The following is a 25,542-nucleotide window of genomic DNA, read 5'->3' as shown; positions in this document are numbered from 1 at the left end:
TCTTTGCATGTTTTAAAAATAAAATAAATTAATTAATAATGAGAGATAATTTATTTGCTTTCCCACTTAAAAAGCATTTTTAAAATGGATCAAAATTTTCCTTTGTCAGAACATAAGTTGGTGGCATTTGTTTGCTGGTCGGCATGAGTAGCAAGAGTCTTATTAGTAGCTGTGAGGGGTGCAGAAAAGGGGCAGCAATAATGATTGGAAAATGGCATATTTGAACAGTATATTTTTGGAATACTTTAGTCGTTGCCTTGCGTCTTCTGTCTGTCAGACTGGACCTTAATATTTATTTACAGAGCTCTCCCCTGTGCTGTCTCCAATCTCTGCTAACAGTCAGTATTTGTAATGGAACAACTGGGAGGCAAGGGAAGACAGAGAAGGGAGAGAAGAGAAATCAGTGGATGATATTTTTTTCCTGATGTTTCTCTATCTTAACCACATTCTTCGGATGTCTCCTTGCTGCATATTTGAATGGTTTCATGAGTATGTAGAAGGTCTCAAAACCTTTCCCAGCTCACCTCCCCTTTGTCAATAAACCCACAGTGAAGCTCTCAGCACCCAACGGCCCACTTCGGCACTCCATTTATTTATTCACTGGGTTGGCCACACCACTCACTCGTCCTTTCTCGTTGTTTGATCCTCACATTCCCCATTTTCAAATTCCCTCTCCAGCATAAATGCTCTCTATGCTAAATGATTCATATAAACCATCTGAGAATTCATACTTTCCGTACTCTCCTCTGTAAAAGTTTTTTTGGTAAACATAATTTCTCAGGTAGTCCATTCACATTGTCTGCAGGTCAAAGGGCATCCAATATCTAAAGACAGCAAAACTGTCCTGCTAAGGGATTTTGTAAATTGATCTGGTACAGCGAGCAGATCAGGTCATGACTTTAGCATGCTACTGTAAGTTATACAAGGAGTGGTCTAGATCTTGCAAATTAAGCATTTGCTTTTTCTTGGCCATGTTTATTGTTTAATCTTTGATTCCTGAAATATATATTGTGCTTTTTTTTACCTTATATTTTACTTATGTCTTCAAGCAATTCACCAGAGACAGGAGTCGGATGGTACTGAAAGAGTGCAGGGATCAATGACCCAACGCCTGGAAGTCATCCTCAACAGTAAGTTTTTATGTACAGTTAATTCACATTTGGTATTTCCTGAATGGTTGTATGTACACACAGTATGTGCCCAGCGACCAGTTCTGGGTGGACTCCACCTCTCACCAAAGTCGGCCAGAATACCCAATTTGCATAAGAAATTATATTAGAGTACACCAGTATATGTACAGTATTATTTTTATATAAAAAAGTCACTGTATATAAGTTTCTGTTAGGAAGCATTTTTGTTGTGGGTCACTACCATCGCGATGCGGTGATGCTGTGGCTTTTGTTTTTGTGCTCTCATTTAGCTTTTTCAGACACAATACCTTTGAGCTTCTGAACATGGACATATTTTTCATAGCTTTTCTACATACCAGATTGATTACTGCATAATCAGCAAGCCCATTAATAGATCCACAGCACACAGCCCCAAACAAATGTCATACCTTGTCAGTGTGTCAAAACACAAGTTGACATATTTATAGATTTTCTTTTGATTTTGGCAACTTTGCTGGTTTGACGTTTTTTCCAGTCCATCCACAAATGCAGTAACAATATTTATTTTCAAAAGGATCCTAATTTTTACATTCTGTATTTTTCACTCTTACTCTATCTGTGCTTTCATTGCAGGAGCGAGTGATACAGCAGATACGCTATTCCAGGAGGTCCTGGGGCGGAAAGACAAAGCTGACTCCACACGCAATGCACTCAATGTCCTGCAGCGTTTCAAGTTTCTTTTCAACCTGCCGCTAAACATTGAACGCAATATTCAGAAGGTAGTTATCCTGCAAAGTCTTCACTTTACAAACCAACAGAAGCATATCGTAGATTATGTATACTATAGAGGAGTCACCTGATGCGTCTATACAAGTAATATTTTACATCATTTTATTAAGGTTGCCTTTGTCTATGCACAGTTAGATACAAATCAGTGATCAAATAGAAGACTGTAATTGTATTTAACTCAAGGTACCGACACATGAATACCTTATTGAAATATTCATTGCCAAGCATGAAACTATTTGCTCTGAAGAAACTATAATTCAGCAATCCATTTAGTAATTCTAGGCTGTTTTTATTTTGCTAATAGTGTCTCTCAGCTCATCCCGTTGCTATAGGTAGTTTTTTTTCCCCCACTAGATAGAGCAAATGTAATACACAGTTGGGCTAAATATTAACTGCTGTGACTTCCAGGGAGATTATGATGTGGTGATAAATGACTACGAGAAGGCCAAATCTCTGTTTGGCAATACCGAAGTACCCGTTTTTAAAAAAGGTAAACTCATTATTACCCATTTCTGTAGTCAAACAAAAGTGAAAAAAAAAATCCAATATTATTTTATTTATCTTTCTCCTTTGTGAAGTCTATGCTGAGGTTGAGTCTAGGATCAGGGCTCTTAGGAGTCTTCTACTGGAGAAACTGCTGCAGACTCCATCAACACTACATGACCAGAAGCGATACATCAGGTATTCTGTTTTTGATATGACCCTAGTGCCTATAGCCATTATTCTGTCTGCCTTGGTTTACATATTTGTCTGAACACTATTGCAGTTTACAAAAGCCTTACGAGACCTTTGTTCCTGAAGTTGAAAATATTAAAATTCAAATAAACATTAGTTGTTCAATGCAATTGGATTTAATAATAATGCATTTTCTTGTTTTTGTCTCCCTGTGAAGATACTTATCTGACCTGCATGCTCCAGGTGACCCCGCGTGGCAGTGCATCTATGCTCAGTATAAATGGATCTTGCAGCTGATGCAAGACTGTAGAGATGAATTCATTAGTGGCCAGAAAGGTAATAATAACACATTATGCATTGCATGGCTTTCACTGCACAAGGAAAAGCTATTCAGCATTTTCAATCATTGGATTTAGGACTTCCCTACACATATGATTTGGTTCATTGTCATGCTGGAAAACCCACAACCCATCTTTAGTGTTGTGGTTTAGGCCAGTAGGTACCTTTTAGCAGAGAAACCGCCTCAAAGCAGAATGTTTCCACCTCCATGTTTGACAGTGGGGATACCCATACCCTGCGCTTGTTCACTTCTTCTGCTTATAATGTGCAATTTGCAGGGAAATTAGATCATAGGAAAATCAGTTGGTCACCGAATAATTACAGGGAATTTGGCCAAAGGACATGTGGTTGTGATTAGGCTCAATCAGTGTGAAGTAATGCCTTTTTAGTGTGCCTGTTTCAATAACTAGATAGGTGTGTTTGACACATGTACTATGCTACAGAACTCGACATTTGTGGAAATGATCTCCTGTCTTACACAAAATAATCTAGAAGAAATAGTTTTTTTGCCTCTTAAATTGACAGCATTTAATAATCAGCCTTTCCTAAGCTGTGATATGGAAGTAACTACATTACTAACTAATTAACATTCATGCCTACTCTGTCTCATAGAGACACATAGCCAACACCTGAAGCAACAACAGCCGCTCTCCCCTCTAATGAGTGGAAGACATCTCAGAAAGCAAAACTGTCAATCTCTTGAGTTCATCTTGATTTTTAGAAAGCTTCCCTTCATACTGAGAAATTCTATTTAAGATTTAAGGAAATACATTTTTTGCATACCTCCTTCATAGCTCATTGGTCTGTTGGGTTTTCAGTTATTTCCTGCATATGAGAGACTCACTAGTAATAGTTTCAGAATTGTCGAAAGTATCACGTCATGTGTAACTACATTCATGGTCTGGAGGTGTTGTAGAACTTTAAAGTTGTCTCATAAGCCAAGGTATTTGCTGAGACATTTAGTATAGTTCAGTGTAACACAGCTCCATGTTGCCATCTGGTGGGGCTGTGCTCTTGTACATCAGACGTTAAACTGAAAAGACCCCAGACACCCAAGCTCTCACAAAGTTTAAAGATCGGGTACCCTGAAAAACAGAACATTTTCTTAGCTTTGGACCAACGCAGGGCTGGATCTGAACAAAAATAAAGAGAGAATGAGAAGAACGAGGGAGAATTGCTTGTTTTGAAAGCATTCTGAGATTATTGAGGAATGTTAAATTATGAATGATTTTGATTATTTGATATTTGAAGTGTGTGTTTCTTTATCGCCTGGAATGATTTGTTTTTCATCTGCCATCCCCTCTCCTCTTTGTTATGTGTCAGTCTGTGTCGGAGCTCTTGATCTGGAGGGAGATACCCGTCCATCAGTCCTCACTAGACTCAGCCACACATCATCTTTGAAGAGAGGGGGTAGCCTGCAGATGACGAGACCTACCAGTGAGTACCACACTCACCTCTCAGTTCCACATGCGTACATTATATGGATTTTTTTCTTTCTTGTACAGGGTCAGGCAAAATGATCTGACACATTTGTAGGTTAAATAAAAGGCAAATAAAGTAAAGAAACAAAAAAGTGTTTTTATTTTCGAAAAGTACATATGATGCCATTCTGTTTCATTATGCTCTGAAGTTGGTAACCCATAACAAGATTGTGTTTCAAGCTGGTACGGGATCATTCCTGCCAAGATTGAAGTGCAAACGGAACGCTCGTTGTGTTGCAGTTACAGATTTGTTTGTTTTGATCAACGTTTCTACAATGAACGATGCTCACCAGTCCAATTCATGGCAGCAACTCAAAAAACAAAAAAAAAAACAAAGACACAAAGCAAAATGGCATTATATGTACTTTTCGAAAATAAAAAACACTTTTTTTGTTTCTTTACTTTATTTGCCTTTTAGTTAATCTACAAATGTGTCAGATCCTTTTGCCTGACCCTGGACATGGGTTTCTGTGTTTGCTTTAACATTCTGAGTTTCAATGTTAATAATGTGTTTTCAAGGTTTGAAAAGTGCTAGAATTTAGCATAAAAGGCTTTGCATTACATTCAATTAATGCCATTGGGAAATGTCACAAAAAGCTTTAGGAAATATAATTTAGAATATTTTATGCCTCCAGTTGGTACCAGTGACTCTCATATTCTTTGCCAAGGTGCAATGGACCTTTTAAAGTTCCCCAGTGTTTTTATTAAGAGATGTCATGCATGATTTTAGTTTTTTGTTTGAAAAATATATTGAAATGCAATATGTATCTTTGTCCCTTGTAGACTTTGAAACCCCTCAGCAGGTGAAGTTTGTAGAAAAGCTGTCAGATGTGGTGATTGGTCAACTCCCCAATTTCTGGAAGCTTTGGATCTCTTATGTCAATGGAAGTCTTTTTAGTGAGGTACGTAAATGCAAAATCATTACAGTGGGAAGTGTAAAATCCAAATATGAGATATTAGATAACTGGGTTATGTTTGTTTCCAAATTACTTGTGCAGACTGGGGAGAAATCTGGACAGGTGGAAAAATCAAAGAAGAATGCAAGACAACGGCAAAATGACTTTAAAGTATGCAGCAGTAAACCCTCACAGAAATACCTCTTACAGAGAATGTTTCTTACTTTGGAGTATTAAAAATTGGTTTTCCTGACAGTGACTATATTTCCTCTGTAGAAAATGATTGAAGAAATGACCAATCGGTTGGTCAAGCTTGTACGCGGGGCCCTTCTTCCCACAACACTGCCACAAGGGGAGCAAAGTCTTTATGGAGGCTGGGAGAACAAGACAGAAGTGGCTGGGGCCTGGCTTACTGAAATCATACACATTGTCAGGTCATTTGAATAGAATTTAAAAAATCTTGTGCAGGTCTGATTGTGCTGAAGGGTTTTTAATGGCATGTCTTGTTCTGTGTCATCCAGGGGTTGTCACGAGGCTTTGTCTGCCCTGGAGATCCCAAATGATCTGTTGCATGTGATCCAGGAGTTGCTGCTGGAACTAAGAGTTCACTGCCTCATGGTGACACTGCTGCACACCACTGACGGTAAATGAGGGATGGGGTGTCACCCACTGGTGGAATTGGGTATTGATTACATAGATGGGTGTGAAAAAGTGTTTGCCTCCTTCATGATTTAGTATATTTTTCAGCACGTTTGTCACACTTAAATGTTTTAGATCATCAAACAAATCAAAATATTAGTCAATGACAACACAACTGCGCACAAAATGCATTTTTTTTATTAAACTTTTCATTATTAAGCGAGAACAAAAAAATCCAAACTCAAGTGAAGGCCCCCCTGCTAAAACATAACTGAGATGAATTGAGATCTATCAGTCTAGAAAAGGTGATGTAAGCTCTTTCTAAAGCTTTGTGACTCCAGTGAACAACAGTGAGTGCCATTATCCACAAATGGCGAAAACATAGAACAGTGGTCGTCCAACTAAAATTACCTCAAGAGTGCAATGACAGTTCCAAGCGGTCACAAAAGACCCCACAATAACATCCAAAGACCAGCAGGCCTCACTTGCCTCAATTAAGGTAAGCGTGGCTTGCATGGCAGAGTTCCAAGACAAAACCACTCCTGAACAAAAACAACATCAAGGCTTGTCTCAATTTTGCCAGAAAGCATCTTGCTCTAGATGCTCTAGACCAGGGGTCGGCAACCTTTACTATGAAAAGAGCCATTTTACCCAATGCCCACTGAAGAAAAATAGCCTGGAGCCGCAAAACATATAGTATGTTTAAAACAATATTGGAGGGAATTTGGGGGTATCAAAGTAGTTCAGATAAGAAAAGACGAGTTGGAGTACTCTTGCTAGTTTTGGAGATAAACTTACATAAATGTATGTGTAAACTACTGTAAACGTAAAAACAAGTTCCCATGCCGCTGTTTTTAAATTATCTCAAATTTATTTTTTAGATTTGTAGGTAAGTATTACTTGTTTTTCTTCATGTACTGAACTGGATAGCAGTCAGAACTCACTCAGGATGCATTCATGGTCTCAGACAAAGTTGGATTTTTTAAAACTCATTACAAAAGACGTGCATTTTCCCCACTCGGGTGTTAAAAATATTCAAGCATCGCAAAGGGAGCCACAATAAAGAGTCTGAAGAGCCACATGCGGCTCTGGAGCCGCAGGTTGCTGACCCCTGCTCTAGACCATTGGGAGAATACTCTTTGGTCAGATAAGACAAAAGTTTAACTTTTTGGAAGTTACGTGGCCCATTACATCTTGCACGAAAGCAACGGCACATTTCATAAAAACAATGTTATTCCAACAGTAAAATCCGGTGGTGGTAGTGTAATGGTCCGAGGCTGCAAATATGACAAACAGAGCTATTGCCAGTTTTCACAAATGCTTGATTGCATTCCGATATTTTCATTCTTATTTCGTTGCATGCATGGAATCGTGTTGTGCCTTGCCCGTCTATTCTAATCGTGCCAGAGGACAGGAAGTGTGTCGTGCTTGGGTCATGGAGCAGTGGCCCACCACTAGCCAAGCGTTGTGTGCTTTTGGTGTTTTAGTCAACACGTTGTTTTGTTGCTGTGTGGGTGCCCACTTAATGAAGTAATAGAGAGAGTGTTATTAGACTTAACCTTATTGTGCTCAGTTTCACTTGTGGTTAGGCATGGTTATTTTGAGAAGAGTGCCTTGCTTTCACTTGATGTACTCACTCTTTGTTCTTAGTGATCTTGACTGAGAGATTATTTGTATTGGGTAATTGAGTTTACAAATATATTTCTAGATATATAAATACAATTAGGTAAATTGATGTTTGTTTCTATTGGAAAAACATCCCATCTCAAATATGAAATGCAGCCGGCTTTCAAAAACAGTTCTGCTGTTCTTAGACGTGGAAATTGGTCTACAGTAATTCTCCCTCTAACAACTATCCATCCATCCATCACTCAAAGCATCCTTAACATTGTGACAAACTGTGAATAAAGCCGACTTAATACTTTGTATTATCTTTCTGTTTAGCCGTTTACCTGAACATGTTTATGATTGTGTTATTAAAAGAAATCATTGGTTGAAGTTAATTTGTGTGTTTTTCAGATGTCAAGAGGCTTGCTGAGAAGGAGGACTGGGTTGTAGAGGGAATTACCAGGCTGGTAAGGAAGTAGTGTATGTCATTGTTGACGTTTATTAATGAAATTTATATTTCTTCAATATACAGTGGAACCTCTGTTTTTTTTTTTGTTTTTCTACTAAATTATATGTCATGGTTTTCGTACACTTTCTCTCTTATTGTATGGCCAAACAGTGCCCAAACGCAGCATCCACGTGGTGATGGCGCAATCTTTGTGCAGAATAGATAGTGGGATGGGACACTATAGACAGATTCAAGCCAGGGAATCATTTAATCACCTTTATTGTGTGTGAGTGGGTGCCATATTGTTTGTGGAATGGACACAGAACAATGAACAACTCTGTATCTATCCTCTGTCTTCCTTGTATTAAGCATTACATTGTGCACTGATGAGGCACTGAAGTGCATCGTGTATCTCTGAGGATTATCAAAATTTTGTAGTAGGATTATAATGTAAATTTGCTTAGTTCACACAGGTTGCGGGGGGAATTATTTAACACACAGGTTCTCAGCTAGTTCCGTTGGGGGAACCACAATGGTCCTTCAACAACAAGTGCCGACAAGTGTGTGTAAAGGTTTTCACTACATGGTATAGCGGAGGATTTGAATGACAATGCCTGGACTTGGACTTGAAGGAGAGGTGAAACATCTTTGAGAAAATCAATCAGGTTCAGTTGCTGTGATTCAACTCCTCAGATAAGCAATCAAGCAAGCAATTTGTTGAATAATCCTGTTATCCATTTGTGACAAACACATTTCTGAAGGATGTTTTTGTCATGTTTGCTTGGTCCCTTATTTCTATTTTTTTCAGCCATCACAATTTGAACAGTGTATGATCCAGATGCTGCAATCACTGAGAGAGCCGCTGGAGATCAAACCAGGGGAGATCAATGTAAGATAGTGATCATGATGACAGAAATATGTCTATGTATATTTCATAATGTTGCTTAATTTTTTACCCTTCCTTTACAAAAGAACTAAAACTAAGAATTAATTCTGTAATAAAACTAAAAGGAATTAGAGCAGGTCATATTTTACTTATGTACTTTTGTGTTTCTGCAGATACTACAGCTGGACCAAGTGCAGGACCAAGCCACAGAGCTCTGTGTTAGCATCATGAAAGCAAGTACATTTTGTTCTTCAAACTACTGTGTCAGTGGTCTGAATGGTTGTTTGTCTGTATGTGCTGTGTGATTGGCTGGCGACCAGTCCAGGGTGTACCATGCCTCTCGCCCGAAGACGGGCTGTGATAGGCTCCAGCACGCCCACGTCCCTTGTGAGGATAAGTGGTAGAAAATGAATTAATGAATGCTACTGTGTCGCTGTGTCCATCTTTTAGAGATTGTCAATGCCAAATCAAAGTAATTTACCGGTCATTAAAAACATGGAATATTAAGTGTAATATGTATAGAAATAATGCATTTGGCCAGCATATGACACAAAACAATCCAGGCAACAGAATGTATGAACAGAAGTATTTTGTCTTCGGAGTCCAGCTTTTTGGTGGAAAAAAAGAGAATGTTGCTTTTGAGGATATTCAGAATATGGTGATTATCATGTCTGAGCATCATGTGTTCAATTCAGGTTTTCATCAACTGCCTGGAGCAGCAGAGCACAAAAAGAGATGGAAACATGACCCCATCTCAGTAAGTATTGGGAAATGTTACAGTGTGTATCAGCAGTAGAATTCACTCATTATGTGTTAAATCTGTTTTGTGTTTGCTGTAGCCTATCAATGGATCTTTCCTCTATGGATCTGTTTACCAACATGCAAGAGTGCTTCAGTCCCACTTCTGTAAGTTCAGTCTTTGCTTTTTATTTTTTTGAAAGTCTACATGTCAACACACAGTTGTCTTGTGGTTAAGGATGGCAGCAACAGTCTTGAACCGATCTTAAATCATTTAACCAAAAAATGTTATCAACCTATTTACTGGTTATGGACCAGAAGCAAACACGTCCTTTCTTGTAAGTTATTTAGATGTTTTGTTAAAAGCGTATGCGCTGGGAAAGGAAAGGAGGAGGAGGAGACACTGTTTGTAGTGTGCTTCTGGTAAAGGGAAATGGGGCGAGTGCAGATGGGGTTTCCCCGGCCCAAATAGTCTTGGTTAGCAGATGTAAAGCAGCCAGTCTCCTTTTTATTTTTTATTTTTTCATTTGAAAATCACATATGATAATTGTATTATAAACATTGTATAGCATTAATCATTATTCAATAGATTCTAATGATAATGGACTGAAGGTATAATTATATAGTAACGATATTACATGATTGTCACGCTTAAATGTTTCAGCTCATTATTATTAAGGAAGAAAAAAACAAACCAACACGGCCCTGTGTGGGGGAAAAAAAAGTTATTGCTCCCGTAAACCTAATAACTGGTTGTTCCACCCTTAACAACAACAACTGCGATCAAGCATTTCCGATAACTTGCAGTGAGTCTCTTTGGCCCACTCATCTTTGCAGAATTGTTGTAATTCAGCCACATTGGGAGGCTTTTAAGCATGAACCGCCTTTTTAAGGTCATGCCGCAGCATCTCAATTGGATTCAAGTCAGGACTTCGATTAGACCACTCCAAAGTTGATTTTCTTCAGTTATTCAGAGGTGGACTTACTGGTATGTTTTGGGTCATTGTCCTGCTTCAGAACCAAAGTTTGTTTCAGTTTTATGGTAATGGTAATGGTATTATTTCATTTGAACAAGCATCAGATTACAATTGAGTGCATCACATAATCAGTTCACAGTTCCACATGTCCAAAAGGAGTAGGAAGAAGCAAAGCTTATTAAATCCTACCCCTCCATCTGGTACTTTTACAATCAGTAACTGTTACATTTGTTCACTTCCTGCTTTCCATAATACAGTTTAAGGTTTTTTTTTATTTTAATTTTTATAATGTACCTCATACAAAAGTACGAGGTGATATGACCATCCAATGACATAATGGGTACCATAGTAAGTGTCAATATAGTGATATGCATAGAACATCATGACTGGTTCATGGCTCTTCATCCTTGTATTTAACAAACATCAACTGCTTGTATTGTTTCTTGAATTGGCTCATCGTTGCGCATTGTTTGAGGTCCTTACTCAATCCATTCCATAGTTTGATTCCACATACTCAAATGCTATGGCTTTTTAACGTAGTCCTAGCATAGCATAACCAAGTGTTTCAAATTTAGTTCTTCCCTGAGATCATATTTCTCCTCTCTTGTAGAAAAAACTACAATTTTTAGGTAATTGGTTATTTTTAGCCTTACGCATTATTTTAGCTATTTGAAGATGAACTATATCAGCAAGTTTAGGTATTTGTGATTTTAGAAATAATGAGTTAGTATGTTCTCTGTAGGCGGCATTATGAATTATCCTTACTGACCTTTTTGCAGTACATTTAGCGAGTGAAGATTGCTTTTATAGTTAGTACTTTAGGTCACTAACAGAATACCGAACGTTCTCCTTCAGGATTATCAGTATAATAGTGTTGGCATGTTTAGTGATACAGACACAATGATCAAATAAAAACAGTATTGTATCAGTGTGTTTTTTGTCAATTCAGGAGCAACGTTTGCTGATCCTACTGAGTAACTGTAATTACCTGGAGAGACACACTTTCCTCAATCTGGCTGATCACTTTGAGAAACATGGATTTACAGGCACTGAGAAGATCACACAGGTTAGTGTAATGTTCCAGGCTCTTTCATTGTAAAGTTACTCAAAATGTACTTTCTGACTACTGTGATCTTCATCGTCTTCTGAATAAATGACTCATCTGCACTCGTGTCAATAGTAAGACTAATCAGATCAATCTGTATGCCTTATCATCACACATACAGTGAGGACATTAAATTCCACACAGTGACTAATGTCTGAATCACAAAGCAAGAACATATTAAATCAGTTGTTGTCAGAATATAGTTTGGGATGTGTCCATGTTGGAACATGGGGTATTTTAAATAAATGCTTTTTGCCAAACAGTGCCGAAAAGTGCAATAATAAGTGTAATATGGCTAGTTAAACAACACCATACCAGAAAAGTCATTTGTTGCTGTCCCCAGGGAACTAAATCCACTATATTTGTTTTGAAAAGCATCACAATTGAACATCCTCATAATCCCTTTGTCACACACTTTTGTCAATCTCAATGTCGTTCCCTCGTTCATTGTCTCGCCATTTAGCTTGAGCTATCCTCTTCATTCAGTCTCAAACAGAAGCTGCTGCAATTCTACACTTGATCAAACTTACCTAAGATGTGTCAACAATTGCTGCGTAACGTGATAAACTACTACTTCCTGAAGATGCACTCTAGCATCATGGGAAATTTAATATTTAGCCATAAATTAGCAGCATCACTGTACAAACTTTCCAAAGCATTAGAAAAAAAGTAGTGCCCGAAACACCTGAACAATGACAGCTTTAACTCGTCTTTAAGTTTTGGGTCTAAGGATCTCTGTACCTCACTGAGTCTTGGTTCTGCTTGTGATCCACTTTCCAGGTAAGCATGCTGGCAGTTCGGGAACTGGATGAAAAACTCTTTGACGCATACATTGAGAGGCGAGCTGACCCTATTGCAGGTGCCCTAGAGCCGGGCATCTACGCTGGATACTTTGACTGGAGAGACTGTCCAACTCCCACAGGTACTTACTTACACAGTAGAGACCCACATACTCTTAAAAAGAATTGCTGTGGAAGGATGTGTTTGCAATGGGGAGGAATTCCCCCAAAATGCAGGTAAGTGACCCTGTTTGTGCAGACCTGTAGGAGGAGAACTTCATATCACTGGTCTGCTTTATTGTCACGATTTGCCGTGTGTGATGTGTCATGTGTAAAGTACAGCTCTTAAAGACTTACTGTAACTCCTCTGAGATCATTATTTTGGTCTTGTTAAAGCCACAGAGTATGTGTGGTTTAGCATATAGTTCTTCACACGGGTCGTGACAAAATGTGAGACGTGGGTAATCTCACAACACAGTTTTGAATGACAGCATTGATGATGATGATGATGATGATGATGAAGTTGGACCTTTTTCCAACAAATGTGCGCAAGCTGGATGTGAAAGAGGAACATTTTGGTCAGTTGTAGGATATGATACTTTCATGTTGCGCTCACAGTTTGTGTTTCATGTTGTTTGTATGTTAGTGCAACATTATAGGGAATCCATGTTTAATATAATACCATCGTAACAAATAACAAATAATGCCCATGTTGATGTTAGACAAAAGCATGGAGATATTTCATGAAGATATACGTTTCTTGTTCTGTAGGTGTAAGGAGCTACTTAAAGGAAGCCCTGATGAGCATCATCACAGTTCATGCTGAGGTACAATGGACATCAACACTTTTACTTTCTTATTTGTTTTAACATCTCCAACTCTCCATCGGCCAGGTGTTTACAGTCTCCAAGGATTTGGTTCCTTGTGTGCTGTCCAAAATTGTTGCAACAGTTGCAGATGAGATGTGTCGTCTCATACAGTGCGTGTCATCCTTCAGCAGAAATGGCGCTCTGCAGGTATTTGCATGACACACTCACTTTATCCACTCATAGTCAGACCCCTGACTCATAAGTCAAACCCCACACTTATGGAGGATTTTACCTATTTTGATAATGGCCTGTTTTACTCCAATCTGCCAACCACTAACAGCAGTGGGATTGTGCTGGTCGGGTTGTCCAATATGTAACATTTGCACCTGCAACCTTCATTTCCAGGCTCGACTTGAACTTTGTGCTCTGAGAGATGCCATCGCTGCATACCTAAACGCTGAAAGCAAGTAAGTGCAGCACCCACCACCCCCAACATGCTGCCACACTGGAACCTAGCTCGTGATTTATGGCGGTGTATGTCACACACATAAATCTTACTCACACACACACCTCACTTCAATCCATATTTGTGCAACTTGGTGGGTTGAATGAAAGGAAGTGAAAGCAACCTGGTTCTGCTGTCGCACTCACTCTGCTGTCTCTGTCAATGTGTCTCTTACTCTTCATGTGATTTTTTTTTTCAATCCAAAGAAGTCACATTTCCAACATTTCAGTCATGTGCAATATCTCTATAGCTTGTCTTGTATTAACGCTGATTCTGATTTGTATTTTTTTCATATTTATGACGCAATTACATAACTGGAAAGTAATTCTGATTGAAGTGAAGGGCCAGATTAATTTTGGTACCCCAGTTCTAAAGCCCAAGCCTTCAGTTGTTATTGGTCACATTTGTTAACACTGACACTGGTGTAGTGGTATACATTGCTGCTGCTTGTCGTGCAGACAGCGTAGGTTCAAATCCCAGTAAGGTCCCCTCCCTTCCCATTCATCCCCAAATGTTCTCAGTTGGATTTAGAACATGCAAGATGATCTTAAAGAGTGACGATATTCTTCTGGAAGAAGTCATTACCAGTCATTACCACACAGATGAGGGCCTTCAGTCATGAGGGATCTCCACATACCCAGTTGCTGTTTATGCCCCTGCACAACCTGAAGCTCCATTGAAGGAAAAAGCACTCCAGATCATAGTGGTGCCCCCTTAACTGTGTCATTTGGAGAAAAAAAAACTTCAGGTGGGATCTCCTTGTCATGCCTTGTCTCAAGGTTCCATTTTTTTCACATTAGAGAATAAAACACTCTTCCACCTTTCAATGTCCCATGTCTGGTGCTCTCCTGCACATTCCAAACAGGAATTCAGGATCTTTGAAGAAGTTTCAATTGACTATCTGTCCAACCTCCAACCGAGGCCTCTGTTATACAGCTAATCATTTTTTCATTCATTTGGACAGCTGATTAACAGCCTATTTCCACTTTGATGATTCTTACAATAAATTGCTTAGTCTTTTTTTAATATAAGTAATGCAATTCTTCATCTAACAACAAATTTTTCATTGCAGCACCAGCTTCAAACAAGCGATGGATGTCCTGCCTCAGTTACACAGTGGATCCGATAAAAAGTGAGGGTGCTTCTGCACGTGTTGATGCTACAGTGGTCTATACTGACTGTCCTCTGCTTCATGTCATCTGTCAGGTTACTGGAAGAGCTGTTGAATAAGTTTAAGAGCAGCATGCAGCTGCAGCTCACCTGCTTCCAACCATCCTGTGTCCAGCCTGTGAAAAGATAAAACCTACTTTTTTTCTTGTTTTCCTGCAATCAACATTGTCACTTTGATTTTCAATTGTCCATAAAAATGTAACAAAGCAAATGCTCTAACCCAGTACCATGCAAACCACATTTTTTTTTTAAACAGTGATTGACGCATGTAATTGTATTCATAAAATAATGTTTTCCTCTGTATTCTACTCCTGGTGAGCTTTCCAATGGGATACAGTTGTCCCTTGCGGTTCGAATATTTCTAATTCATCAAAAAGTTCTCTTCATATTTAGTGTGGAAGTGGTAAGTTTTTGGCTTCTGATATTGTCTTTCTTTGTCTCATTTCATCAATAATTACCAAGGTTATACATTTTTACACCATTGACCCACCAGGCCCAATACAAAGTATTTACAGTCCCTGCTGTGTCTTCTGCAACAAATCTTCTACTACATTTTACTTCTCATCAAACCATACAACTGCTAGTTGGAGTCTATGTACTAAACACCAAAGTATATTTCTTACCAATATTGTAGTTCCTGCAGGTAAAACAATATAGTTGCACCACAGCAACCAAAAATTATAAAGCCAACTATTATAGCCAGGTACAATAACTATCCAGATATTACAGCTATTTACGGTAAATATCCAGTTGTTACTCTTGAATGGAACACAATGGTATATTTTTGCAGACAGTTGGTGTGCGTGTTTGCCTCCCTTCAAACCAAGCGGGTGCAGCCATTCATCTGTGCTTACCACTTCCTCCGTACCGTCTGACATGTCACCTTTTCACGCCCAGCACAACTACCCACAGAGTGAACAAAGGGTGTGTGTGGGGTGGGGTCCATCAGTTCTGTTACATCAAGCAGTAAACAGAAAAGACTGCACACGCCTGTTCTGGCTATAGTGTGGATGCAAAGGAAGCAGACTGTTAGTGCAAGAGTAACCTGTATTTAAAAACTTAACTTTAAATGGAGTATGTTTAAGTATAAGAATTAAATCAAACAGTAGTTAAAAAAAATAAAAGTCTTTACCTTTTATTCCTGCAGCTTATTAGGAGGAGGAAGTAGCAGGAGAAACATTGATCCTCGTCTTTCAGCCAAAGCACTATGAACCATTCCATATCATAACACCACTAAACTGTTTGCTTATTACTGTTGTTTTCAGACGTGCACATCCTTTAAGATGCTCAAGGATACTGTAGCCACCTGGCAGTGTTAGAGTTTGGTGCAGAGAGGTTGGGTTTCTGATATTGTTTTTTTTATTTTGTTTTACTTTTACTTAAAAATGCATACCAGATTGTCAATTTATTACTGCAGCCTGACTTGCTAACCATTACATTTCAGTGGCAAATACATACAAATATGTAGTACTAAATACGCTGAGGTGACCTTCCAAACTAGCAATACAGTGCATCCGGAAAGTATTCACAGCGCTTCACTTTTTCTACATTTTGTCATGTTACAGCCTCATTCCAAACTGTATTAAATTAATCTCTTACCTCAAAATTCTACACAAAATACTCCATTATGACAATGTGAAAAAAGGTTTTTTTGACATGTTGTGAATGTATTAAAAATAGAAAACAAAAATATCACATTTACATAAGTATTCACAGCCTTTGCTTAATACTTTGTTGATCCACCTTTGGCAGCAATTACAGCCTCAAGTCTTTTTGAATATGATCCCACAAGTTTAGCACACCTATCTTTAGGCAGTTTTGCCCATTCTTCTTTGCAATAAGTCTCAAGCTCCATTAGGTTGGATGGGAGACGTCTGTGCACAGCCATTTTCAGATCTCTCCAGAGATGTTCAATCGGATTCAAGTCTGGACTCTGGCTGGGCCACTCCAGGACATTCACAGAGTGGTTCTGAAGCAATTCTTTTGAGATCTTGGCTGTGTGCTAATGTCTACTGTCTATATGGTCAAGGTACATGACCAGTCTACTGAGGTCAAGAGCACTCTGGAGCAGGTTTTCATCCAGGATATCTCTATATATTGCTGCATTCATTTTTCCTTCTATCCTGACTAGTCTGCCAGTTCCTGCTGCTGAAAAACATCCCCACAGCATGATGCTGCCACCACCATGCTTCACTGTATGGATGGTATTGACCTGGTGATGAGCAGTGCCTGGTTTCCTCCAAACATGGCGCCTGGCATTCACACCAAAGAGTTCAATCTTTGTCTCATCAGACCATAGAATTTTGTTTCTCATGGTCTGAGAGTCATTCGGGTGCTTTTTGGCAAATTCCAGACGGGCTGCCATGTTCCTTTTACTAAGGAGTGGCTTTCGTCTGGCCACTCTACCATACAGGCCTGATTGGTGGATTGCTGCAGAGATGGTTGTCCTTCTGGAAGGCTCTCCTCTCTCCACAGAGGAACGCTGGAGCTCTGACAGAGTGACCATCGGGGCCTTGGTCACCTCCCTGACTAAGGCCCTTCTTCCCCGATCGCTCAGTTTAGAAGGCCGGCCAGCTCTAGGAAGAGTCCTGGTGGTTCCAAACGTCTTCCATTTACGAATAATGGAGGCCACTGTGCTCATTGGGACCTTCAAAGCAGCAGAAATGTTTCTGTATCCTTCCCCAGATTTGTGCCTCAAGACAATCCTGTCTCGCAGGTCTACAGACAGTTCTTTTGACTTCATGCTTGGTGTTTGTGCTCTGACATGCACAGTCAACTGTGGGACCTTATATAGACAGTTATTATATTTCCAAATCATGTCCAATCAACTGAATTTACTGCAGGTGGACTCCAATTAAGCTGTAGAAAGATCTCAAGGATGATCAGTGGAAAAAAGATGCACCTGAGCTCAATTTTCAGCTTCATAGCTAAGGCTGTGAATACTTATGTAAATGTGATTTTTTTGTTTTCTATTTTTAATAAATTCAAAACATGTCAAAAAAACCTTTTTTCACATTGTCATAATGGAGTATTTTGTGTAGAATTTTGAGGTAAGAGATTAATTTAATTCAGTTTGGAATGAGGCTGTAACATGACAAAATGTAGAAAAAGTGAAGCGCTGTGAATACTTTCCAGATGCACTGTACATACTCTATATATTGTACATTCATACAGAGGACAGTTGCCCATAATAGGCAAATAATTGCAAAATGGTTTCATACATTCAGACACATTTGAATAGGATATTTTTTAATATTACTTTCAGTTTGCATACAAATGTGCATCAATTTGCTATGCCGCTTAATCCCGACTAGTCTCGCTGGAGTATGCTAGACTCTATCCCACCTGACTTTGGGTAGGAGGCAGGGTACACCCTGGACTGGTCGCCAGCAATCCCAGGGCACATATAGACAAACAACCATTCACACTCACATTCATACCTATGGACAATTTGGAGTCACCAATTAACCTAGCATGTTTTTGGAATGTGGGAGGAAACCGAAGTATCGTTGTATAAAACCCACGCGCACACGGGGAAAACATACAAACTCCACACAGAGCTGTCTAACATAGATTTGAACCCAGATTTTCCAGATCTCATGACTGTGTGGCTTACATGCTAAACACTAATCCACCCTGTGACAAAGTTACCAGACTCAGTCTACAGCAAAAATAACCGCACTTCAACTGCACTTTATGGATTATTTCCAGTCTTATTTGGAGTTGTACTGTGTCTTCTGTGGCAGCTATCATAAATAGCTTGCGATATGATCATCATCATTATCATACTTTTCCTTGTTACAATAACTGGTAGCATCACAAAAAATACACAGTCAAAATAAAGCCAATGAAAACGTTAACTACACTTAAGAGGTTAATCCTTTTTGTACATCCTCAGATTTTGTGAGAAATCTCACATGACTTCATGCATGATGATCAATTTTGTTATTGCATGCCTCTTGAGGTATATTTAGGTCAGTTTCTAATTGTAAACAACACGAGGTTGCACTGCATTTCTTTAAAAAAAAAAAACAGTACAATCTGTATCATGGTGAGAGTTCAGGTCACCCATCTTGAATTGTGTCCTGAGAATATTGTCATAAAATACAAATCCTTGCCTGGTCTTCTGTGAAGGTGCTTTGCTCAAGGATCCATTAGGTTGCTCAGGTCACTCTTGCAGGCTGTGATGCTGTGTGATGGCCCTGTGGAGGTCCTCAGAGAAGCTGAAGTGTTCTGTGAGTCCTGTCTGCTCATAGCTGTGGTAGAAATGTCCAGTGGTTTGCTGGGAGTAGAAGAAGAGCTGCCTGGCAAACAGGGGCTCCACCTGTGAGAGGAGCATCAGTGTTGGTCTTTCTGAGTGTGGATTGTTGGAAATGAAAGATGTAAGAAAATAACCAATCCCTATCCTTTATCTAAAAACTACACAAGGAACTTGTGATAATTATACGAAGAGGGATTATTGTATATTTTCTTCATTTCTGTGCAACCACGACCAACATATTTTATTTTGTCTGTAGAATGTAGAATTATAATGAAGTGTCTGTGAGTCACCTCAACAGTGAGGGCTGCTCTTTGTCTGTGGGGGTCAAAACACTCCTCTCCGAAACTCAGCAGAACCTGGAAACGACTTGGTGGTCGACCATGTAGCCCGTACGTCTGGATCTCTGATAGTTAGAAAAGAGAAACAATAATTACCTCTTGTAAAAGCCATGTAGTGTTGGTAACGTTGGTTTGTGGTGTGACCTTTGGGGTGACTCAGAAGGAAAGTCCTGGTGACAACTCAGTTAGACTGAAGTCTACAAGGCTGTCAGAGCATGTGGGTGGGGACCCTTAAGACGGTGTGTAGAAATCACATGATGCATCATACAACACAGCTTGCAAAGTTGTCTGCCACAGCTGTTGATACTAGCTTTGGGGGACTTTGCCTCAGGTTTTGATCACATGATGTCTTGGTATCTAAAATGACTTTTAAATGGCATTTTCACAGAAACTAAATTAAAGTCGAATACTAAAAAGCGCCCTGATGACTCACCAGAAGTATTTAGCGAGTTTCGGGTTACAGTTGGAACATGTTTTTAATTGAATTAATTTAATCGTCACATGGCTGGATATATTATTTTGCTACTATACACACTTTGTGCATTAAAGATGCGAAAACCAATCTGGACTTTACTAGACGATCTGGACTTTACACCTGGCATTATAGCCAGCCATGTTATTGCAAAAATATGTATGTAAAAGTATGTATCAACTGTGCAGCTGCCAGCTAGCCATACCTGTGAGGTAATCCTGTGTGTGAAGGAGTTTACAGGTGACCTCTCTCTCAAGCTTTTTAGGCTTGTCTCCATAGGGCGTCGACCCCGCCTGCCAGTACACTCTGCTCTCACACAGCCGCCGAGCGTACAGTCCATCTGGGGCCATCCAACACAGCACACCTCTCTCCAAGGAGGACAAAGGACTTGGGGCACGCTCATCCGCTCTCCTCTGAGCTAAGAGGGTTTCAACTGGCAGGGGCACCACATCATGGCCTCCTGCCGACACATAGTGCTTATCCTCTGGGGAGCCTGGAGTTATGTGACACCCTTCTGGGCTGGAGGTAGTCACTTCCTTCACCAGATTGTCCCGGAAATACACACTGATATGGAGGCGTGCATCTGGATGGAGAACATGAAAATAAAGGTAGGTGTTAGTAAATGTTTCCTCTTTTATGTCATTTGTCTGACTCAAACAGAAAGCTTTCTTTCGATCTTCCAGATTCTGCACCTCTGGTGTTTCCATGGACTTCCTGCTTCTGACCCAGATAGTCTGTTTAATTTACTCCGCCCCCGATCCTCACTCTCCCAAATGCTCCCAAAAACTTCCAGATAGGTCCGCATTTACTGAGTGAAGGCAATCTGCAGCCCATATAAACAATTCTGGACTGCACTGACGTCAGTAGAACTCTGTAAAACCGAGCATGTGGAGCCATCCAAAACGTCTTCCAGGGCTCAATTGCAAATGCGCAAACCTCATTATCTGACGCTTTGGCATTGTTTAACACAAGAATACAACATTGTAACAGATAATTATAATACTGGCTATGGTTTACCTGGGAGTGCTTCTGCTGATCTGATGCTGGCATCCAGGCTAAATGGTGAAGGCTGGGCGTCAGCTGGACCATAGGAATAAATTGAGGCTCGAAATTGGTATCCTGCACATACAGTAGTGTGTCAGACCTGTGCTCAGAAGATGTAATGTATGTCCAGTGTCAATGTGCGTGAGCACCATACCATTATCCATGGGAGGGACCTGCCATTGCAGGCTTCTGGGGGGACAAGGGCACTGTGTAAAAGGCAGTTCTGACAAGGAGGTCTGCTCCTGACTGAAGTCTCTCCAGCTACATTCTGGAGGAGGAATGTACTGTGGCATCTTTAGAGAAAGACACAACAAACAGTTAATCATCTCGAAAATGATTAATGCACATGATAGCCACTTACCACCCTAAATGTTTGCCATCTTGGCTACGTGGGGGAAAGGGAGGGACTAAATTGAAATAATGGCAGATGAGGAGAAACTCTTGGTTGTGGAAAGTTGTGAACAAAAAAAGAAGAGGGTATATATTATATTTCTGATGAGTGCACAAAAACAGTAATTGATTTGTGACACTACACTGTCAAAATTTGCATACTCAGGAACTAAGTACACAATGTACACAGATATACTGTATAATGAAGTGTACTGACTGAAGTATTTGATGTGAGACCTTTATGGACCTTTTTTTGGGACTATTATGCAATTTTTTTTTACCCTTTTTATTGAGTTGGGGCTGCACAACGTTCGAGTGGTTAGCGTGCAGACCTCATAGCTAGGAGATCCGAGTTCAATGCCACTCTGTGTGGAGTTTGCATGTTCTCCCCGTGCATGTGTGGGTTTTCTCCGTGGACTCCGGTTTCCTCCCACATTCCAAAAACATGCTAGGTTAATTGGCAACTCCAAATTGTCCATAGGTATGAATGTGAGTGTGAATGGTTGTTTGTCTATGTGTGCCCTGTGATTGGCTGGCAACCAGTCCAGGGTGTACCCCGCCTCTCGCCCGAAGACAGCTGGGATAGGCTCCAGCACCCCCCACAACCCTTGTGAGGGCTCATTTCCATATGAGAAAACCTCATTATCTGAAACTTTGGCATTGTTTAACACGAGAATACAACATTCTAACAACATTTATAGGTCAGAGTAGTGGAAAAAGCATAGCAGAGTCAGCCATGGCATGTCCGACATAATAGAGTAAAAAAATTCTCCTCCCATGCCGTATGTGTGGTAACTTTTACTTTGTTCTTCCCCACTCCATTTGAAACACTTAAGTTTTTAGTAAATTGGAGATGCTAACTACCTAGCACAGTAGCAGCGGACATCTGTCATGTCCCTGCAGCAGTCCTGCAGCCTGTGCAATGTGGTTTATATACTGCAGGTATATGCAATATACAATAATAGGAGTGTAAAGGTGACTATAGGGGTGTTATTTCATGACTAAAGGGCTCTAATAATGTTAAAAACTGTATTTAGAAAGTCTAAGTTCTAAGTACAAACATATTCTATTATTCAATATTAAATCCTACTTCGTGGAAATTCACTTACCACAGTCAGGACTGGAGCCAATTGACCGTGATAAACGAGGGACGACTACATACGTTTTTTTTTTATCTTATTGTAAACCCTGTAGCTATATGCGTATTGAATCATCTACCATACATAGATTTACAACCCTAACTAGGACCTTGTTGTTCCTTAAATGGAGGTCATGCATAAATTACCAGCATGGGCTTTCTTATCCACTGTTTCTTTGCGGAGAGAATCACCTGAGTCTGCAGGGCTGGGTAAGCATGGTGCACTGGATAGCTCTTGGGACTCAAAGGACTGTCCTCTTCTCTGGTTCCTGAAAGTTAGTCAGAGTAACACATTATGTTTGTTTTAAATGACAGTCAGTACAGTTAGATCTGGCAGTTAACTGGTGGTTTTTGGCTCAATTTTTATGAGATGTCATTGACATTTTATTAAACATAATTTTAACTTAGGGGTGTCCAAACGTCTTCAGTGAGGTGCGTATACAAAAAAGGGTTGCAGGGAACCACTTGGATACATTTTGTGCATTAAAGATGCTAAAACTAACGTAGGTCAACAAATGCTACACTATCTTCACGAAACATTGTCATCTTAGCTAGTTATGGTGATAAAACAAATTATTGTAAAATCTAACCATATTAATCAGTATGCCAAAGACCAATAAAAATGAGCGGTGGGCCACAAATTGGACACCTCTGACTTACATTCTAAAGAATACTGATGAATGTTGTTACAACATAACCCCAGTATGGATAATATGACATGTAACTAACTTTTCTTGGCACCCTCTGGAATGATGTGGTATACTTTGTAAGGGTCTGAGATGTCCAGCTGGCTGCGCTCCACAAGCTCCTCAAAGTCATTGCTCTTGTTGAGCGCACAGCGGAGACGTGTCTTCCAGGTCGGCGGGTCCGGCTTATCGATTCCCTCCCGATACTTCCCTTTAAACAAGGCCCAGGCCTACAGGGACACCACCTTTAGAACCTTTACACCAAACATGATTCAACCAGCAATGTTTTAAGATTTTCTTCATTTTTAACTTGAAGATTTCCAATAATTTGCAAATGGTTATAAAGTTACAAATTCACCACTGTGCTTACAATGTCCACATTTTGAATCTCCAAGGATATTGTAGCATGTTTTAATATGTGTGTAGTGTAGTATATATTTAATTATAGTCAATCATAACTCATTGGCTGGGAGAAATCACATTTTTCTACTGTATCTGAAGCAGGGGCCACTTGCAATAGTTTTTTATTGGCCAGCAAAATACAATTACACGAGACAACAGTAAAAAGTGGAAATGATTATGTGTTGTAACTATAACAAAAAGCTGTTTGGGGGAATATATCCACAACATCTTATTCCACATGGGTTGTTTTTAGCCTGTTCGTGGTTATACATGAAGTTGTGAAAGGGACTATATGAATATGTTCCTCACAGTTGGCGGATGTTTGATTTCACTTTTCGTCTTACCTTGAAAAGCGCGGCGTCCTCATCACGGTTGTAGTCCTGTTTGCCGGCGTGTTTCCATGGTATCCTGAAGATGGTTTTCTCATCATTCTCCCACACCAACCCGGCATATTTCCCACAATCCACCTGTTCAATCAGCCACTGTCGCAACTTTCCGTTCCCGCTGCTCCCGGAAGCTCCGTAGTCAACGTCAGGGTTCATATCTGTCCAAATAGACGGCACTTTCACCGCCAACGTTGTAGCTATAGCCAATAAAATGTCTATCCAAGTTAATGATTACTTACAGTACCTCTTCTAAGTAGCTAGAATTTGCACGTTTTACACAATAAGGTGCCTTACCTGTCCAACTCTGTAAAAGTTGACAACAGTCGGTGTGAACAGGCTTGCCATCATCACACTGCTTAAATCTTTTGGCACGCGCAGCAGGGGGCGTGGTAAAATCGGAAGTGGGCGTGGTCAGGGGATGCTGAGGACGCACCTGCTTATGCTGTTGTCTCGAAGCCTACAACGCTAGTCTTGCTGCACCTTAGTGACACAAGAGCCGGGAAAACCCTACCAGCGTCTGCCTCCCCCACACCTACAATTCTTTGAAATAACACCTTACCATTTGTAACACCAATGTGAACACAAAGACAGAAAGTCAAAGGTGAAGTTTATTCCAATTTAAAGATAACTTATAGATAATAATAGATATAGAAAATGGCAGGTAAACCCGTGCTAAGATCATTTTAACATACAGTTTAACATAGCATACAGTTCAATAGTTCTTATTATATTTTTTGAATTAATACGAAACAACATACTAAAATATCAGTGACACGATAACAAATAAATATGGGACACCCTATGTTACAACAGAGTAAAATAAATTAAATTAAAATGCTTTAAAATGGTTTTTAATGCATGAAAAGCATTAAAATATGTTTCAGTTTATTGGTTTTCCACTTCTGTTTTATAAAAACTAAATCAATGATGAAACAATTCAAAGTAAATACAAAAATGTGTATTTATATTTTGCACAATTGTATAAATATGTACCTTCAATCATACACAGTAGTGTATGATTGTATGTATGTAGTAGTACAATCATAGACAGTAGACACAATATGAATTTCTTCCTCCAACATTTGCATTTGTTCTCTGATAAAGTAAAAAAAAAAAATACTGCACAGATTTGCGATCCCATCAATGAAAAATGCTCATATTTTGTGAATACAATTTGAGGGGGGAGGAAATGCTCAAAATTCACATTGACTCTCCACACCTTATATATTAAAAAGAACATTTTACACACACATATATATACAAAACTTTTTTTTCTTCCTTTGGTTTTATGCTTGACTGCCCTTGCGTGTTGTTTTGACAGTTAGGACCAAGAAGATGTCTTGTCATGGGACTGACGGTGTGGAAAAGAAATCCCCACATTTTATTGCAATGCCTTTACGATATGACAAAATATAAATTAAGTTTAGGCTCTACAAAACATGCCGACCAAAGTGCAGACTAGTTACTTGGCG

The 25,542-nt window shown here is 39.6% G+C and overlaps 2 protein-coding genes and 1 long non-coding RNA gene across 7 annotated transcripts in view; 2 read left to right on the top strand and 1 right to left on the bottom strand.

Moving 5' to 3' along the window:
- Positions 1-15,482, top strand: part of exoc2 (exocyst complex component 2) — a 44,929-nt gene extending 29,447 nt beyond the window's left edge. For both annotated transcript variants that reach the window (XM_058072298.2, XM_058072297.2), the window contains exons 7-28: positions 1,050-1,130; positions 1,743-1,888; positions 2,307-2,388; positions 2,477-2,579; positions 2,791-2,909; positions 4,236-4,349; positions 5,177-5,295; positions 5,392-5,460; positions 5,566-5,723; positions 5,811-5,932; positions 7,948-8,003; positions 8,793-8,873; positions 9,044-9,103; positions 9,566-9,627; positions 9,710-9,776; positions 11,535-11,651; positions 12,471-12,612; positions 13,241-13,296; positions 13,363-13,485; positions 13,684-13,745; positions 14,856-14,915; positions 14,990-15,482. In XM_058072298.2, the coding sequence (XP_057928281.2) occupies positions 1,050-1,130; positions 1,743-1,888; positions 2,307-2,388; positions 2,477-2,579; positions 2,791-2,909; positions 4,236-4,349; positions 5,177-5,295; positions 5,392-5,460; positions 5,566-5,723; positions 5,811-5,932; positions 7,948-8,003; positions 8,793-8,873; positions 9,044-9,103; positions 9,566-9,627; positions 9,710-9,776; positions 11,535-11,651; positions 12,471-12,612; positions 13,241-13,296; positions 13,363-13,485; positions 13,684-13,745; positions 14,856-14,915; positions 14,990-15,083 (2,093 nt within the window). In that variant the 3' untranslated portion in view covers positions 15,084-15,482. The remainder of the gene's footprint in view (positions 1-1,049; positions 1,131-1,742; positions 1,889-2,306; positions 2,389-2,476; positions 2,580-2,790; positions 2,910-4,235; positions 4,350-5,176; positions 5,296-5,391; positions 5,461-5,565; positions 5,724-5,810; positions 5,933-7,947; positions 8,004-8,792; positions 8,874-9,043; positions 9,104-9,565; positions 9,628-9,709; positions 9,777-11,534; positions 11,652-12,470; positions 12,613-13,240; positions 13,297-13,362; positions 13,486-13,683; positions 13,746-14,855; positions 14,916-14,989) is intronic.
- A 7-nt stretch (positions 15,483-15,489) lies between these two features.
- On the top strand, positions 15,490-25,220 carry LOC144898348 (uncharacterized). Its single transcript, XR_013627259.1, has 3 exons — positions 15,490-16,288; positions 19,088-20,632; positions 20,708-25,220. It is a non-coding gene; the product is annotated as an uncharacterized LOC144898348 (long non-coding RNA).
- Positions 18,104-24,427, bottom strand: irf4l (interferon regulatory factor 4 like). 4 transcript variants are annotated; one of them, XM_058072305.2, is made up of 9 exons: positions 24,365-24,427; positions 24,029-24,267; positions 23,326-23,512; positions 22,789-22,865; positions 21,223-21,361; positions 21,042-21,143; positions 20,230-20,607; positions 19,505-19,617; positions 18,104-19,277 (listed from the first exon to the last, which is right to left on the bottom strand). In XM_058072305.2, exons 2-9 carry the CDS (start codon positions 24,224-24,226, stop codon positions 19,122-19,124), a joined length of 1,350 nt encoding a protein of 449 aa, XP_057928288.2. In that variant the 5' UTR covers positions 24,227-24,267; positions 24,365-24,427; the 3' UTR covers positions 18,104-19,121. The 4 variants fall into 4 exon arrangements, with proteins under 4 accessions (XP_057928288.2, XP_057928290.2, XP_057928289.2 ...); XM_058072307.2 differs by having other exon boundaries at positions 24,029-24,228; positions 24,365-24,403; XM_058072306.2 differs by having other exon boundaries at positions 24,029-24,285; positions 24,365-24,391.
- Positions 25,221-25,542: the final 322 nt, after the last annotated feature.

The sequence above is a fragment of the Doryrhamphus excisus genome, linkage group LG4 (genome assembly GCF_037039965.1).
Source record: "Doryrhamphus excisus strain RoL-2023G ecotype Guam linkage group LG4, RoL_Dexc_Guam_v1.1, whole genome shotgun sequence".
Classification (NCBI taxonomy): Eukaryota; Metazoa; Chordata; class Actinopteri; order Syngnathiformes; family Syngnathidae; genus Doryrhamphus; species Doryrhamphus excisus.
Note: the sequence above shows the minus strand (reverse complement) of the source record. Positions and strands in the feature narration are given on the sequence as shown.